Here is a 12,664-nt window from a genome sequence, read left to right on the forward strand (position 1 = left end):
AGTCACGAGGGACACTGACGCCTTTCCCAGTATCTCAACCTGCCTGCGCAGTCATGCCCGCAGCTGCCGATGCCCTCCAGACCCGAGTCTCAGGAAGGGGCGCTGCAGAAATGCAGTCTGCGGAAGCCCCCAGTGACTTACACTTTCCTTGACTTTCTTGGCTGCGAAGATGAGCACCCTGCTGATGATCACCAGGATTCTCTCCTGCAGGCACGACTCGTCTCTGCTCATCCACACGGCCATCTCCTGTTGAAAACACAGGAGTCACCCTAGAGCCACGGCGTTTGCATTTCCTGAACAGAGGAGACCCCAGCACATCACGGGTCCCCATGCCCCTGACGATTTCACACCTCACCTACATTTACTTAAAAAATACACGACCACCAGCTGGTAGACTGCCATCTACTGGTGTACTCCTTTGTCTGCTGCGGGAACTACCCCTGGGCTTTATTTTGTTCAGTTCTACCAAACGAGCTCCTTTCTCTGCTTTTATTTCCCTATCCGCAATGTGGGAGAAATAATGGCAACTTCCTCACAGGGTTAAGTACCGAATGAGGTATAGCCCATGTAGTAAGTATTCAGCTTCCTGCCTGACAAACAGTGACTGCTCACTAAGCAGCATGGGGGTGGTGGTGCTGTAAGAGCCCACATGGGGGAGGGTTGTAATGATGGATCAAAAATGATACTGTAAAAAGCTGTACAATTAACATTTTAAAAATGTGCGGAAAACATTTGCCTCAGAATAGGCACCAGTTAGCTCAATGTATTTCACTTTCCTTCACTGTCTTCCTTGTCCTCGTGCATGCTGATTTGGCTTCTGTACTTGAGTGCAGTTTATGATTTGGACAACCCATGGATGCTCTGGGCAGAGTAGGTGCATCTGGTTTTCCAGTATTTCCAGACAGCCACCTCCTGATGCCATCATGCACAGAATGCAAAATTAAAGACCATAAGGTGTCCAGAGATGTCTTCTGTCTCTGGCTGGGACATCAGGGACACAGTGAGGTCTTGGATGTGAAAGTGGGTTTGGGATGATGGTTAGGGTTTCTGGGGATAGCATGGTATCCATGATGATAGGATGACCATGAATTCCCCAGCTGCAGAGCTGCTGGGGAAGAACACACATATAGACCCTGCCAAAGCTGGTTCGCTGTTCCACGGACCTGGACGTAGTCCAGGTTGATCATCCTGTGCCTGGATGCCCCGTGTCACTGCCACATAGTACTTGGCTTCTCAAATGTCTGTTCATGCCATCCTCCCCAAATTAAATTCTTATAAGGGCATCTCTGTAGTTCAAATACAGGAAAGTGATTTCATTTAGGTGTTACTTGCATATGTTGGGAGGAAAAAAAATTTTGGGGTGCCAGATATTTGAGGGAGATGTTACATATGGCAAATGGGAAATAAGAAATATAGTGTCCTTGGGTTTATGACACAAGAACAAAATGGTTCCTTTTCCCTTTACCTTTAAGATTTGCAGTTTGTAGAAGTCTTTAGACACTAAGATTAGAAGAGTGTCCTCATATATGTTTAAAATACTTTGGTATAATTCCTGAAAAACAAAAATGTATCATAAACAGCCAGCCTGCCTTACCTAAAATTTTACCCCACTGTCTATAGGTTTTGCATCCTGGTGTCCTGAGTTCTTCCCATAAACCACAGGCAAGATAGGAGAGTGGTAGCTATGGTGATGAGAGCTCACCCAATGCCACGTGCCGGGCATTTCTTCTAGAACCCGCAGGGCCAGTGCACTGTGCAGCTGTGCTGAGCAAATAGAGACCATACACACTACTGATCTTATTATGGGACTCTTCCTGGCTCCACCTTTCTCTGCTGACATTTCCTTCTTTGCAGAACTTGCCAGTAAACTCCCTGTCCTTACTCAACCAATTAACTAATAATCCACTCACCCATTTGTTCCCATAAAACCTACGCAATCTATTAAATCCCATGGGTTGCAGAATTCATGAACGCAGGGGTAGAGATCAGTGCTGGGAAGTGCTGTGTATCTCTTGTGTCTAAAAAGAGTGAAGGAGAAAACCACAAAGGTAGCGACCTGAGAAAAGAGGCTGTGCAGGACTGCTGTGTGCTTGGCGATGTCTGCACGGTTAAAGGGGGCAGACTCTCACCTGCAGGTCCTCGTCATCGTTACCGTTCCCCATTTCTTTCACTTCCTCAAGACTTGGGATGGCAAACACTGCTTTAAAGGATGACTCTATTATCTTCAACTGAGTTTCAAATTGCAGCAGGGGATCCACAAAGCTGGCAAGGAAAGGGTGTAGTGATTAAATTGAGGAGAAAACAAATATCACCTAATTTTGGTGCCTTTTTTTTTAATAAGAAGAGAGCATGGACTAGAAAAGGAGGCCCATCTTTTGGCTGTATATGATATGTGGGTTTTAAATTGTCTCATAAAACTGAAGATGGTGCTTTAAATATAAAGGGATGACATCTGTAATTAGTTATTTGGAAATCAGACTATTTTTCTCAATAGACATAATCAGGTAAAGTGGTTACATTCTCAGCCATGCCCAGTGTTGGGCACTTGAAATAAATCACTGCCACATTTTCTCTGATCCATGATACTATGTTTCTCATATTTTAGCATTTCTGATATTGGAATGCATCTTCCAATTGATGGCAAAAGAAAGATGTCTTCTAGATATCTTTCCAGCTGCTGAAGGGCAGCTGGAAAGATAAGTTGTCATACAGTTGTTCTTCCTTTGGTGTATGTGATCTGGATAACAGTCCTTCCTGATTTTTTTGAGGTGAAAATGATTACTTTTTGAAAAGATGGTGATATCATGTGGTAAAATGTGAAATCTTGTGGGGAACTTAGAATCTCTACTGGTCAAGATACTTTCTCTGAGATTCATTGTTTGGAATGGAATATCTTAGAATATATCAGGTAATTTTCAAATCCTGGAAGATTGCTTTGTCATTCATCAGCTCTAATGGATTATTAGGCTCTGAACAGCTATCTATCAAAAGTTTCTAACTGAATTTTCAGTGGAAGGTATTGAATGTCTAGGAATATATGAACTGTTTTAAGAAAATGCAAAAGTAAGACTGATGAAGTAGAAGACAATGTCTTTCAGTTTACTTTGAAATCATATCATCAGTCCTAAAACAATGCTAAAATGGTTCAGGTTAAGATGAGGGTAATGAAAGTAGCATGATACTCTGATACCATGATCTTCAAATGTGGGAAGAAGGCTGAGAGTCAGACACTGGCCACACTGAAGAAGAAAGGTACATGCAACTCTATGGGTCAGCTTGGGCAGTTGTCCGCAAGTATGGCTTTTTGACGCTGGGGCGTCTGCGTGTAACTCTTTTCCAAAAGAGCGGTCATTAAATTGCTAATGTGTGTTGTAACAAGTGACATCTTAGTGTACATGTGTTCTTATGTCCCAGGGTGCAGGACTAGGTGGTAAGGAAAGGCACTTAGGAAGAAAGAATAAGCATCCCTTACTAAATTGCTGTATGAGTTTGCTTTTGTTAAATTTTTGAGCTAAATATTTGTTTCACAGATTAAAGTGAAGTGAGAAGTAGACCAAATATTGACATATTGAACCTAGGAATTGTTAAATAAAGCAATAAGTCTATTTAGATAACATCCATATGCAAAGGTCAGTGTACATATTTGCAAGTATAATCTCCAGAATCAGAATTGAATTTTAAAAAGTAGGTACCTCCTAATAAAAGCATGGGGAAATTGTATTAGATGTGATCAGAAAGAAATCAGGAGGGCCATATTAACATGACACAATGTTTAATTCAAATCAAAGAGTATTGTGGGAGCCAGATGTACTTGTTATAAAAAACAAAAGGCATAGTTAATAATGTGAAATATCCAAACCACATAGAAATGGAATGTAGAAATTATTAAATATGATCATTAAAATATACATTACATTATTAAAGATATAAGGAGAAATGGAAATTATTAAAGAAAATCATTAAAGATACAAAAAGAAATAGGAACACTATTTCTTATAGGAAAGATTAAGCATTCATGTATTAGCATATGGTAGGTAAGAATAAAATTCTGCCCTGGCTAGTGTGGCTCAGTGGATTAAGCCCTGACCTGCGAACCAAAAGGTTGCCGGTTCAATTCCCAGTCAGGGCACATGCCTGGGTTGCTGGCCAGATCCCCAGTACGGGGCATGTGAAAGGCAACCGCACATTGGTGTTTCTCCTACTCTCTTTTTCTCTCCCTTTTCCTATCTTTAAAAATAAATGAATAAAAATCTTTTAAAAAATTCTGCAAAAGAGATAATGAATCTAATTAATGAGGTATACTTATTATATATACATATAATACATTGTATTAAATGAGATAAGGATTATCTTTTGAGATGATGAAATGCCGACAAATATTTATCATATGCTTAGCCATAGAAAGTTTTAAAATATGAAAGGATATATGTTTCATTCTATAATTACAATGAGAAATTGGTGTTAGAAATCTATTTTTAAAATTAGAGGATTCAAAAATAATTAAAATACTTAAATACTATCAGTAGTTTTTCTCACTTAAAATGAAAAAGGTAACAAACCAAGCACATATCTTAAAATTTTAAAAGGACTAAAAATATAATCAAAGAAATGAAGGACCTGGTGATTATGGGGGGAGGGGTAAAGGGGATTACATGGTACTACAGAAAATACAATAAGGATAAAAAATACAAAAAGGGAAAATATTATAATTTATCATCATAATATTTATTCTTTTTATAAAAAATGAAGGACATAAGCAAAAGGAGTACTTTACAAAATGAGAAAAAGTGAGAAAAAAGAGAAAAAGGGAAGCTCATAAGTATAATGATCCTCAGTGGCAAATTTAAATAAAGATGTAAAAAAGAAATCAGAGGACTCACAACTAAATAATAATTGAGAAAGATTACATTAGTAAAAAAACTATATGGGTTCATTAGAAACAAAATTGATTTATATTTTTAAACTATACAGACATATAATGAAAATATAATGTGTTAATCTTTATGGACCAAATAATACTTGGATGATATATGAAAAGCACAGTCTATAATAAATAAAAAATTAAAGGAAAACTATTATGTGGGTAGACAAAAATTGTTAAATTAAAATATGGAATGGGGATCCTAATCCAGGGTCTGCCGTCCATGAAACCTATAAAATAAGATGCAAATTTTGTTTTTATGTGTCTGTGTATTTTGAGGGGAAAGAGTCCAAAAGTTTTATCAGATTTCCAAAAGAATAGGTTAAACGCATAGATGCTGAGGACTTGAACATCAGGTGCTACGCATTTTATCTGTTCTGAGTGCATTATTATCTCAACACATCTTCACAGCAACACCAGGAGGTAAGTACCATTGTTACCCCGACTCACAGATAAGGAATCTGAGACCTAAAGAAGTTAAATAACTTCTTCGAAATCACAAAATCTGTCAGCGGTGGAGTCAGCGTCAGATGCTTGGTCTGTCTGACATCAGAGTCTTCACACTTAACCACTATTTCTTTTTGTGTAGTATTATTTTGTAAATTCTAGTTACCGTATTTTTCAGACTGAAGATACAACTAAGTTTTAGAGGAGGAAAATAGGAAAAACATTTTTGAAGCAAAAAATGTGGTAAAATATTTAATAACATCAATAACATAATACTTCACCAATGTAAATGTAAACAGAACTCAGCAGCAGCATTAAAAATCATTATTCCTCCCAAATTTGTCAAGGGGGGGAGGAGCAGGGAGAGCATTTTATAGTTTGAAAAAAATGGTAATTCAACTAGGCAAGACACACACACACCTCAAAACAAATGAATTTGTGAGCCTAGAGAAATCACTAATTAATGAAAATCAGGGATCTGGTTATAACTGATTATTAAGTGGAGTTATAATAAAAGACAATCTAAAATATATAAACAAATATTTAAGAGTATAAAGTTTAAAATTTTAGAACAATGATTTATAAAAATAATAAAAGAGTAATATAATACTACCAATCATGATTTATCATTGGAATGTAAGAATGGCCCAATATTCTAAAAACTACTAATCAAAACATATATATTAATAGATTAAATAATAGTTCTTTAATCAAACCTGAAAATATATTTAATAAATCTCAACACCATTTCTAAGAGAAAAAAACCCAGTTTCCTTAAAGGTTTTGTTTCAATCAAGAACAAATATATTGCTAATTGAGAAGTAATGTGTTTTCATTGAAAACAGGAACAGCATAAGGGTTTAATTTCTTATTTTGAAATATTGTGTTAGAGTTTCTTGTATTTCAAATAAGACACAATGTAATAAAAAAAGTTTGGTAAGCTCAATCAAACACAGGATAAACATAACACTGCCCCAAATCCGACCACATCTCAGCACATCAGTGATGGCTTTCCACATGATAAAATGAAGCAGAAAGCAAAGTACAGTGTATCTGATAAATTAGGAGTGTGCAAAATCTACATTGAAAACACTTCTAACTTTTAAGGAAGACATAAAACATTTTGAATAAATAAAAATATATTCATAAATAGATTATTTATAAATGCCAGTTATTCTCAAATTATTTTACAAACTCTGAAACTGCAATTAAAAGTTTAGAACATTTTCATCAGAAGCTAATAAAGCACACTTGCATTTCATTTGGAAAAATAAATTGGGAGGACTATCATAGACTACTTTGCTGAAAAAGATCAAGAAAATAAAGAAGCTCTAGCTCAATCAGCTAAGAGAATCTATTATGAAACAGCATTAAGTCCAAACAGTGTAGTGGTGTTTATAAAATAAACTTTAAATAATGTGACAGAATAGAAAACGCCCTAATATAGAACTAGCAAACACATAGATAAATTCTCTATCTCCCTTTCCAGGCCAAATGCAGCATTAATTTATTGTGACAGTATTTCATGCTCAGTCAGATTGCAATCTATTACCAGCCTGTTTTTTTTCTACTTGAACAGTCTGTTGAGACCGTTGTAGATTCACGTGCTGTTGTAAGAAACAAGACAGAAAGACCTCTGTACCCTTCACCTGGTTTCTCCTAGTGGTAACATTGTCTAGAAACTGGAGTGTAATACCACCACCACAGTGTTGATATCGATTCCATCTTCTGATCTTGGTCGGATGTCCCAGGTTTTACTTGTGCATCTGCTCCTGTGTGTGTGTATTTAGTTCTATATGATTTTATTGCGCACAGAGGCTCATATATTCATCACTTCCGTGAAGATACCGAACAGCTCAGAACCCTTTAAACCCATAACTGTTCCGTCATACAGAAAAATACAAAAAAGTCATTGAAACAGTTAAATATGCCTTTGGAAAGGAAGTATCTGAACTCAGCGTCATCTGTATCAGTGGTCAGCAAACACCTTCTGTGGTATGCAGCTGACAGGTGAGGACTGGATGCCTCTGTCTACGCCGGCTCAGCCATCAGAGCCCAGAGGGAGTATGTGAGTGAGCGGGTGCAGCTGTTCCCCAGCAACGCAGCATTCCTGGACCCTGAAATTTGACTTTCATATAATGTCTACAGATTATGAAATAGTCTCCTTTTATTTTCCTCCCAACCACTTAAAAATGTAAAAATAAATCATTCTTCTCTCTCAGGATGTACAAAAATAGGAGGCTATAAAAACAGCAGGGCTTAGCACATGGGCCACAGTTTGTTGACTTCCAGTCCGTATAATGGCATTGGGAAGCATAGCTTAAATTAGTTCATAAATAAAAATAACTTAGAGACTAAAGAGTGACAAAAATCAAGTAACAAAAACCTAAAAGATACTGAACATAATACTAAAGTACAATGTGGAATTAATTTTTTATCAGATATACAAAAAAGTAAAAGAAAAATGTGGATGCTATGACTATGAAATCAATTCTAACAAGATAAAAAGGAACATATTTAAGACCATAAAAAACATCAGGAGATGTTTATTAAATATATACTACCACTAAAATTCTAATAAACTGGTAAAGAACATGAGAAAAATAAAAAATACAAAACACATAGAAAATATTATCTTGCTTATAGTGAAAGTAATATAAATTAAATAACAATAAGGCAAAATGTTGAGCCTTTTATGTCATTAAATAGAAAAAAGTAGGTATGTATTAAATTTAGGTGACTAGCCTTTGAATAAACACTTAGTGCAGATTTCTGGATCACAGATTGACAGTGTTTATTGGAAGCTCTAAGGAGGTTCATCCCATCCGCATGTGTTAGGGTTCAGGGGAAGCGGAGTCCAGAACAAGATTTAGGGATGCACGAGGTTTCCCAGAGGAGAAAGGCAGGTAGGAGGGCTGGGGCAGGAAGCATCATGGACTGCAAGGTTCCAAGGGAGGTCTGGTCAGGCTGGTGGGGATTCCTTCAGCCAAGTCATCCCTGGAGCTGTTTGTCCCACTGCATGGCGTCATCAGAAGGAAGGTCTCAGCAAGGTCCTGGTGGGTCTGCACTGTCGAGTTAGCGAGGCTGCCGACCAGTTGGGACCCAGCATCAGGGCATCCCTGCGGTTGCCTGTCGTCTACATCTACAGCCTCACTCACGGAAGTGTGTTTCCAAGATATGTTTCAGAGAAGATACGGTCTTGTGTATACAAGGAAGATTATCATAAGTGATTTTAGTAAAACATGACTTAGAAAATTTCAAGTGTTCAGAATGCTCTCCTGCCATTAAAATGAACACAATTTCATTTTCTTAATGAAAAATGAAAACTTAAGATACAGTGCCAAAATCAAAAGTACTACAGAAAAATTGAGTGTGCAATCTACTTATGATTCTGGAATAATTATCTGTCTATCCATGCAATACAGAAAGATTAGGATCAAAAGAAAGAAATAGTTGCTGAGTTAGGATGGTGGAGTTTGGAATATTTTTTTTTTACAGTTGTGATTTTTCTCTGTTACATTTTGTAGACAGTCACTCAGTGAAGTAAGAGAGAATTGCAGTTTATCATACCTGGAGTTTATGGACAAGATTAGGGCTTGGTCATTTATGATTCTTGCGTATGCATTCCATAGGCTTTCCACCTTGTGCTCCTGTATCAGGAAAAAGAGAGTAACCCATGACAACAGACCTAGGAGCCTCATGGCATCATGGGACCACATCGGACTGCACTAATGGGACTGTTTTGGATGGGGGGATAAGCCCAAGAGTTCATGGATGTGTTGAGACAAGGCAAACTGCAGTTTAAACCCACAGTACCAAGTGCTGACCTTTTTTGGCTTACCCCATGTGCTCACATAGCATTTTCGGACACAGTTTTGTGAGGAATGTCCATTACCAGGTGCTCTCCTGCACACCACTGTCACTCTTGTCATTCAGGTGTTCTGTAATAACACAGCCCTCTGCTTCCAGTCTGTGAGCCAGCTTCTCTTCATGGAGTCAAATTTGTCACCGTGTTATCACCCCTCGAGTTATTGCTCTGCCCTTTTTATTCAATATCACATCTTCTGTTGCATCAATGATTTACAGCACATACCTTCCTTGTTGACAAGCGTTCACTGGTGCCATAATACTGCTCATGTTTGTTTAAGGCAAAAGCCAAGGCACACAGTGGCCAAGAAGAAGGGTGGGTGAGCTTAGAGAAGCTGGTTCTCCAGGGGTGTTATTCTATGAAGTTACAGGAAGGAGCCAGGAATTTGTTGTTGTTTGGAATGTGTGACATGCTCCCTGGTATTTCGGGAAATTCCTCAGTGCCTGCCCTGGGGGAGGGTTATTACCATTCCTGCCTTTCACTTCTGTTCTGTGGCTGCTGTTCTCTCTTGTCTCATTTCAGCTACTCCCTAATCACTGCGGACCTTCACTGGACACCACAGCAAACATGAATGTTAGAACAGCACAATCCTGGAAATCTGTACTTTGTAAGGTATTTCAGAACACTAGGTGCTAGGGCCGGTCTGGTGGGCCTTGAGCTTCTAAATACATTGTTTTGGCTTTTTTCTCTAAGCTGGCCACCTGTTTTTATATACATGTCCTATCATTGACATTTCTGTTCTGTATCTGTTGCCACTCGTGGCCAGAAAAATTGGAGTCATGGCAATTTAACTAGTTCTTTCAATCTCAGATGTTTCCAAGCACATGAGGTGTGTCTCTGATGCTACCTTAGCCTGCAGGAAAATGGGGTTATCATACTCATCGTGACTCTGAGGAAACCTGAATTCCTTTCTAGTGACTCCCAAGCAGTCCCGGGGATGCTCAAAGGGAGCCATGGACTTGGTCCTCTGGAATATGATGTGAGTCCGCACATTTTCCCTTCGTTTCTACATCACTAGCATTTAGACAACAGCAAAATACCGAAAAGCGCAGAGAGATGGGGCACCTGAGTTGGGGGTGTGCATGTCCCATGCTAGGCTTGCTGTCTGCGCCGGGGTTTTGCTGAACGTAGCAAAGCTGGTGTTGACGGTCTCATGTCTCCAGCGCCCTTGCCAAGGCCAGGTATTAAGGGAGCTGAATAAATTCACTCACCACTCCCACAGCTAGTGAAATTACTTCCACTCCTGCAGAAGCCACCAGAGCCACCGTGACTACACTGTGCACGCTCCGTGTTGTGGTTCTCCTCCCTCTTCCTTGTTCTTCTATTGCAAATGTAGATGACAAATGTGCAGTGTGACCCAGCGATGGAACTGAGATTGTGGAAGCGTCTCTTTCAGTGAGCTTTTAAAGCAGTGCACTCGGTTTATGTAAACAGTTTAAAAAGCAGTGCACACGCATGTACAAATGGGTCAACAGTGGGCAGAGTTTTCAAGTCCCCCCACCTAGAGTGTATGTACAGATGTGGCTGGTTTCCTGGGCATCTTTCCAGGGACAGATGTGCACACATGGGAATGTTCATAACACTCTTTGGTGGAGAAGACTAGAAAATGGTTCTATTTTTTTCTGTAACTGCTGCTCTGATTCTGTGTCCTCCTTTCTTTACCGACCTCCTGCCCTTGAGTCCCTCCTGAGTAACTGTCACCCTTATTGACTCATTCCATGAGTGTTCTGTCTTTTAGTCATTAAAACAGCTTCGCCATTATTATTAATACCAAATCCTGTGTGTTTAAAATCTCCAACCTCATCATTCATTTACAGTTTCCCTCCATTCCCAAGGCAGACAAGAATCTTGGTTTCGGGTTGACAGAAGGTAGCATGGTGCTTATCTCAGTGACTCTGGAATCAGACTTCCCAAGTTTGTATCCTGTCTGTGACACTTGGTAGTTATGTGACTGCGGGCAGGTCACCTGCTGCCTCAGTTTCCTCATTTGCCACGTCGAGATAATGGTAGTCCTTACCCTGTCGGGCAGTTGTGAGGATTAATCGAACCATTCATTGAAAGCACTCAGAGTGAGCCTCACACACTATGTAAATGCCGTGGAAGGGTTAGCCATTTGTGCCGTTATGGGAGTGGAAAGGGGGTTTCCTCTCTCGCAGCTCAATTATCTTTGTCTTTGGGGCTGTGGCTCTGAACTGGGAAATATCTGCACTCGTACTTTGTTTGCTCACGCGATGGCTTCTTGTCCTCCTCCTGTTGGTCGTGACTTTATTTCTCTAATTTTAGTCTGAGAGTTTATTTATTAAAGCTGGGGACGGTGAAACAAGGACAGGCCTAGAATAGAAGCGGCAGGAGACTAGGCGGGACTGCTCTGGCTGTCTAGAAATGCTATGGGAAAGAAGTGAGCCCAGGCGGGGCTGCTGCCAGCTCACTGGAGAGTCAGAGAAAAGGGGGCTTTGGGGACAGGTTCAAGGGGTGAGCCTGGGACGAGCTGCTGCTGCCCACTGCTCCCCTGGTTGCAGGTCTCATAGGGTCCCTTAGAGTTTCGGAGATGCACACCTGTGCGGAAGAAGTGGGGGAAGGGAAAAGTGCAGGCATCCTCCTGGGACGGAGAGCGAGTTGTTGGTCATCACTTGTGACACAGTTGGGTGGGAAGGGTTTCCAGTGGGATGATGGAAGGAGAGGGCAGACAGCATGGTGGGTCAGACTTTCTCCCTTTTGAAATAGGGTTGCAGGTCATTTCCAAGGTCATGCAAAGGTATACAAGAACATGACTTTGTAAGGGGAAAAGCTAAAAACAGTGTCCAAACAAATTGCCATTCTTTTCTCTTTCACTCCCACACACATATTTTAGGCATTGATTATGATAGCCTCACGATGGAGAGAACTATGTTTTCCCCCAAGAGATGTTGGTTACATTAATGTCCTTGTAGAATATAACATACCAGGTGTTGCCATTTCACACTGGACTGCAGACTCTGGAGGTCAGTGACTAGTCGGGGAGAAGAAGAGCAGTTAAAAGGAAATACACTCAATTTCTTGATATATACTTAATGTCTTACCACTGAGTGGGGTGTATTCTGAAATTTGGAGCTGGTATGTCCTTGAGGGCAAAGCCCAACACACACCCACACATACACTAAAACTTCAAATGCATTATGAACGATTCTGAACAACATTTAACACAAAGATTAGCAAATAGGATACAGAAACACATTAAAAGAATACTGAACTGTAACTAACTGGTATTTATTCCAAGCATGCAAGGATGGTTCAATAAAAGAAAAACTATAATACAATTCTTAATGTTAATTGCTCAAAAAAAAGAGAAAAATTCACATGATCATTTTTATTGAGGCAAAAATTTCTGGTAAAGTTTAAATCTATTTTATTGATTTCAATTCTTAATAAAATAGGTATGCAGTTAATTT

General features: G+C 39.4%; 1 protein-coding gene across 1 annotated transcript in view; it reads right to left on the reverse strand.

The window, feature by feature from the left end:
* Nucleotides 1–12,664, reverse strand: part of MROH9 (maestro heat like repeat family member 9) — a 47,142-nt gene that overhangs the window by 32,936 nt on the left and 1,542 nt on the right. Inside the window, exons 2-6 of the mRNA XM_053659352.1 lie at nt 12,179–12,282; nt 8,939–9,018; nt 2,130–2,262; nt 1,466–1,552; nt 142–246 (exon numbers count right to left, since the gene is read on the reverse strand). Of these exons, the coding sequence (XP_053515327.1) occupies nt 142–246; nt 1,466–1,552; nt 2,130–2,262; nt 8,939–9,018; nt 12,179–12,282 (509 nt within the window). The remainder of the gene's footprint in view (nt 1–141; nt 247–1,465; nt 1,553–2,129; nt 2,263–8,938; nt 9,019–12,178; nt 12,283–12,664) is intronic.

Source organism: Artibeus jamaicensis, unplaced genomic scaffold, assembly GCF_021234435.1.
Source record: "Artibeus jamaicensis isolate MK-2021 breed Jamaican fruit bat unplaced genomic scaffold, CSHL_Jam_final scaffold_625, whole genome shotgun sequence".
Classification (NCBI taxonomy): domain Eukaryota; kingdom Metazoa; phylum Chordata; class Mammalia; order Chiroptera; family Phyllostomidae; genus Artibeus; species Artibeus jamaicensis.